We start from the raw sequence: 5,486 nt of genomic DNA, 5'->3' as shown, positions 1-5,486 counted from the left end.
ACCGCACATTTTGAGGGAAAAAAAAAGACGTTTAAGTGCGCCTTATAGTCGTGAAAATACGGTAATCTATGGTCGCAAAAAAATACTTCCTCTGAATTATCTGTAAATTTAAACTCTTTCTGATGAATCAAAAGTATGTTCAGACTTCCCAGGAAGTTCTCTACAAAAATGGTAAACTGGTTATTAGCTTTACTTTGCTGCTCTTAGCTCTCATTTATCCATCAGACGGCTTCAATTGCAGAAGAAGGAAAAGTTCAAGAAACAGTGACTCACTGTCCAGTTAGTTTCGTTATAACACTGTAAGCCCGATTCTCTTAAAGTAGACAAAACCCAACACTCTTCAGTAAGGAAGTCATTGGTGCAGGAGGACGACTCAGTCCATTATCACAGGTTTCACAGAGGAAGTGTAGGGTAAGGGTAAATGCCCTGAAAGTTCTTTTTTTTTTTTTTTTACTTTAGTAACTCAGCTCCAAATAGCTCAGAAAGACTTCAACTAGTTGGGCTCAAAACTATTCATACAGCTGGCTTGTTTAGGTTTAAAGTTTGCCCAACTTGTTTCTTCTGACCAGCAACAAATTGACCTTTCTGGAGTGACGCTTTAAACTTTCAAAGAGTTATGGCAAAAAGATTTTCCAAACTCTAAAATCTTAATCTAATTGAGGACAGATTGAAACATACCAGTATAAACAGAAAAACAAAAAACCTTGTTGAAAACTAAAGGGGGCCTTCCAGGAACAGGTTAGGAACCACTAATCTGAGCAGCCAAAGTCTCCCTTTGAGAGGAAAGCCGCTCAACAGCATGATGCTGCAAACCTCCATCTGAACACTTGGACTTGTCCCCAGATATAACTATAAACTCATTACTGTGACTTATGGACATCAACTTTTGAAATTTCAGCAGTTTTTATATGATCACATGTATTACAGTTAAGCAGAGACCAACAGTTTTATATATATATATATTTTTTAAGGTCATTGCTGATAGATTATTTTGACATCAGTCTAACCAATTCCTGATGTGTACTGTGATTTAAACCCTGTTTACTTTTGTTCCTCCATTTACATGATGATAATAATAATAATAATAATAATAATAATAATAATAATAATAATAATAATAATAATAAATGTTACACCAGTTTCAATTTAAACAAAAATACTTTCTGATTAAGTTTATAGTTGGAGTGACTCAGGTTATTCTGAACTAACCTGTAGTTATGCCGTTATAGGCTTAGGCTGCTGGAGGACCTAGTGACTACTTTTCCTCTCTCTGCTATTTTTTACTTCTCTCTCTAATTTTGCAATTAAGTCAAACAACAAATTAATAATGCATGTGCTTCGTTTCATCTTTGAACATGGCTGCTGAATGCACTGATGAATTAGTGAATGCATGCATGCATCGGTTAATACCAATACAAGAAAAAAAAAAAAAAAAAACGAAATCCGATGTCAGCCAAAACATTTATGTCTGAATATCGGCCTGCCTACCTGTCCAGGCAATGGAAAACTCATACACTTTGCTTCAATCTGCTTTTGTTCCAAATGTATGTATTTTCATTGATAGCTGATTAACGGGCTTTTTGCTGAGCTGCAATTATCAGAATCAACTGCAGGGAAGCCTCTAAATCCTGCAAAGGACTGACAATTGGACATGCCTGCATTAAGGACTATGAATTAGCAAGAATTTAGCAATACAATGCGTATTGCAATAGATGTGTCACAATATGATTTATCTCGATATTCGCCGTACATTATCAAAGATGATTTGATTTTATAATAATTTAGCTCTGAAAACCTCATGAGATCTTGTTGCTCTGCTCGGGTGGTGCAGATCAACTGAATAAATGGTTCTTGGGCGGTGCACTGCCAACTAGTGGCTGGAGGATTGAGAGTGATAAAAAAGTGAGACAATAAAAAAAAAAAAAAAAAAAAAAGACAGTTGCCTAAAAATATTTTTCACATTTGCGCTATATTTAAAAATCAATATCAATAGTGTTTCATATCGCAAAAAAAAAAAAATTATAATAAAAAATTCTTGCATCCCTAAAAACCAAAGATAATTTTTTTAAAGGATGCATTTTCTATTGTCCTTGAAGTCACTATTAACTACCATGGCTGGATAATTGGCTGTAGAATGTTAATATAAAACTAGCATCAATATGTTGCATAACTACAGTCATTTAATAGCAGTCCTAGTAAAGATTAGCTGGGATCGAAAATAATTGCTACCCTTAATTGACTTTTAGATCTAAATCACATTTTTTTAAAATACCTGTTTTAAACTGGTGCTACAATAACATGAACTCAAAAGTCACCCCCTCTTGAGCTAAGGATAATTCAAAACAGCCGAAGAGGTTTCAACGCCTGGCTCAAGCCGTTCAAGCCGTGTAACCCATTCTTTGTGAGCGTGTCCCGCTTTCTCAGCTGTGTGATGTAAGCGCGGTTGTGTCGGTCCCGTAGGGAGGCCACTTATGATATAACGCCGCAGGGAGCAGCGTCTCACCTTAATTCTGATCTGGGCCGACTCATTTAGAAATGGGACACACTTTCAGCGGCCTTATTAGAGCCGTTACACAACAGCAGAAAGAAGGTGAAGCGATTATGTAAAGTTCATCTCCTGTTGAAAAGCAAAACAGAAGGAAAAGGAAAGCAGGCGTAGAGGTAAACACTGACCTTTGATGGCGGACTCCACTCGTTCAAACTCTAAGAATATCCTGACAGCTTCATCATCAGGGACCTCAGCGATCTGCGTTGGGAAAAATAAATATTTATCTTTGTTTTTCATCCCTTTGGTTTGATTGTCTCTGGCTTATTATATTAACCATACCTCAAAAATGACACATTTGACCACTTTGCCGTATTTCTCACACTCTTCTTTCGTCTCCCCCTCCAAGTCTTCGTCCACCTCTCCTCGACCTACCATGTTCTGCAAAAACAACCAGAAATTTCAGATTTCATTTAGTCAACAATCTGGCATTCAATCTTATTTAATGGAAGAATGATACAAAATGACAAACTTACCCTCAGGAGAACTACTTTGGTCGGGTTTTTCAGGATCTCTGTCAGCGGATTGGCGTCCGACTTCTTGGAAGGGTCTGTCATTAACCAGAAACGGAGAACAAAACAACATTTACTGAGTGATAGAGATATTTACTCAACACCTGAGATGGATGAAGCCACTCAGATCATGTTTAGTGATAGCTGCGCTGAAACAAGGTGAACTTTTGTGAAATAACACTAAATTGAATAACAGAACTGCTTTTATTGTCTAACATCACGGCTGGATTTGGACTCTATTATAGTTCTGAAGGTGTGTGTGTGTGTAAGTGGGGGGGGGGGGGGGGGAATAAAAACAATATTCAAGCAAGTTAAGAAACTTTCATCTGGACGTCATATTAAGGTCTTTTTTTCAATGAAGATCAAGGCAGGTTTTATTCAGTGCATTTGGTATAATTCTTCAAGACTCAAGCTTTTGATTTTCTCTTGCTTTACATACAGATATCAATGTTCCAGAAAGAGATGCACAAAAAAAGTTCATGAAACTTAAACATGTCATGCTTCTATGATAAAAAACATTGTAACAATAGAATGACTGAATTGACCCTGAATATAAAGGCTGTTTGTGTCGGAGCAAAGTTGTCCTGTCTACAAACAACTGTTTAACTGTCAGGGAAAAGGCAGGATATGGAAATGTCAGTTTTAGACATTCTTTCAATTAAAGCAGCACTCAGTAATTTATCGAGCGGCATTCCCCCTACAGGCCATTTTGAAAATAAAAACTGACTGCCCCATTTGCTGTGGACCCCACCGCTCTGGCAAGCTGTCAAACTCTCAAAGCGAATGCATGTCACCCCGACATGTCTGAAGTGTGTTGTTATAGTTAGAGTGGCTCAGGTTATCCTGAGTTATACCTAAAGTTATGCTGCTATAGACTTAGACTGCTGGAGGACATAGAGACCTCTTTTTCTCTCTTCTATATTATTTGTTAGTTTGAGCTCTAACTGCTTTTCTTGTCACATTAGTTTAATCTGGCCTGACTGGCAGTGACACCATCCTGGAGAAAGGAATGAGCTGGGCTGCTGCCCTAAACATCTTCAATTATAGATGATGGAGTCGGGCCCATTTCTCAATGTTTAGTTTCTCCACTAGACGTAGGTATGGGTCAGGTTATACTGTGCCTGCTCATTGTAAATGTAATCTCGCTCTGAATATCTTCAATTGATAAGGACGGTTAAGCCACAGCGGAGGTGCATTCATGGTTGCCACATAAGTGCTTTATGAACAGTGCTGCCAGTTAGAAAGGAGCCAGGGTCAGTGAACAGTATGCTTCCTAGCGCCAATGCAGTTAGCATAGAGACCTACTGCTGGTAAGAGCTATACGGCTGCCCATGAGGAAGTATGGGCCCCGACTTACGGATTTTAGAAAAACATTATTTTGTGAGATATACTGTGTGTGACACATGCTAATGTACACACTTTCCTATTAGCTAATCGCTAACACAGACCAATTGCACTTTCACACACACAGTAAAACGTCTAACGTCATTAAGTAGTTTATCACCCCTGGAAGGCTAAGACCCTTTTTACTATTAATGAAAGGGCTCTAAAGCTAAATAATAAAAAAAAAATGCTCATGTTTGGTATTGCTTAGCTTAGTCAAAATGTTTCTCCAACAGTTCAACCTAAAAAATATGGCGTGGCGAAATATCAGCATCAAGTAACAGCTTGATTTCATTATGGATTGTAAAGGCTGCTTAATCCTTACAATAGAGTTTTCTTAAGATTCAGTGTTTCTATAACAGAAAGATGATGAGAGGAACCTTTGGAGCAATGCAAGACAACCAAGCGACAAGCAATGAGCTATAAAAGCCTGCTACTGTTAAATATTAACTCGATAACGGCCCTAAACCTTTAATACATACTTTGGTTATCTTTTTATCATTGACTATCTGCTTCAGTTATTTACTTAGACTTAATTAACTGACATTGCCTGTTATCAGCAGATATGAGATTTAGGGTTTTTCGGTCACCTTGACAATTTTTTTCAAAGCTGGTTATTTAAAAAAAAAAAAAAATCTCGGATTTGTGGTTTTCATGTTCCCAACTGAAGAGCTTCAGCATCTCTGAAATCAAAACAAATGTGGACAAAAATCACAACATTTGGCAGATAGAAAAATAAATCATCTGTAAGCAGAGATAGAATAAATGGCTCCTATAATATTATAACCTACCATATAATACGCTATGGGCAAGCTCACGTTGCAGACACCAAACCTGTAATGATCACTGTGGTTGGGCTCTTTATTTGAAACTAACTTATAATTTTTTTTTTTTTTTTTTAAATAAAAGTCTGAGGTAAGACTTGAACCTGCAGGAGTTTCCTGGGGGAATGACCTGCACCTGTTCCGACTCACTGTGACCCGTGTTTTTCCACAAGTTTTATTTTAAGACCAAAAGACCCCATGTATGTAAAGACAAAGGCTCAC

The 5,486-nt window shown here is 37.5% G+C and overlaps 1 protein-coding gene across 1 annotated transcript in view; it reads right to left on the bottom strand.

The window, feature by feature from the left end:
* The window catches only part of rbm17 (RNA binding motif protein 17), a 19,623-nt gene that overhangs the window by 2,762 nt on the left and 11,375 nt on the right, over positions 1-5,486 (bottom strand). Inside the window, exons 12-14 of the mRNA XM_015392796.1 lie at positions 3,022-3,095; positions 2,828-2,926; positions 2,674-2,746 (exon numbers count right to left, since the gene is read on the bottom strand). Coding sequence (XP_015248282.1) covers positions 2,674-2,746; positions 2,828-2,926; positions 3,022-3,095 — 246 coding nt within the window. The remainder of the gene's footprint in view (positions 1-2,673; positions 2,747-2,827; positions 2,927-3,021; positions 3,096-5,486) is intronic.

This window comes from Cyprinodon variegatus, unplaced genomic scaffold (genome assembly GCF_000732505.1).
Source record: "Cyprinodon variegatus isolate N-32 unplaced genomic scaffold, C_variegatus-1.0 Scaffold607, whole genome shotgun sequence".
Lineage (NCBI taxonomy): Eukaryota > Metazoa > Chordata > Actinopteri > Cyprinodontiformes > Cyprinodontidae > Cyprinodon > Cyprinodon variegatus.
Note: the sequence above shows the minus strand (reverse complement) of the source record. Positions and strands in the feature narration are given on the sequence as shown.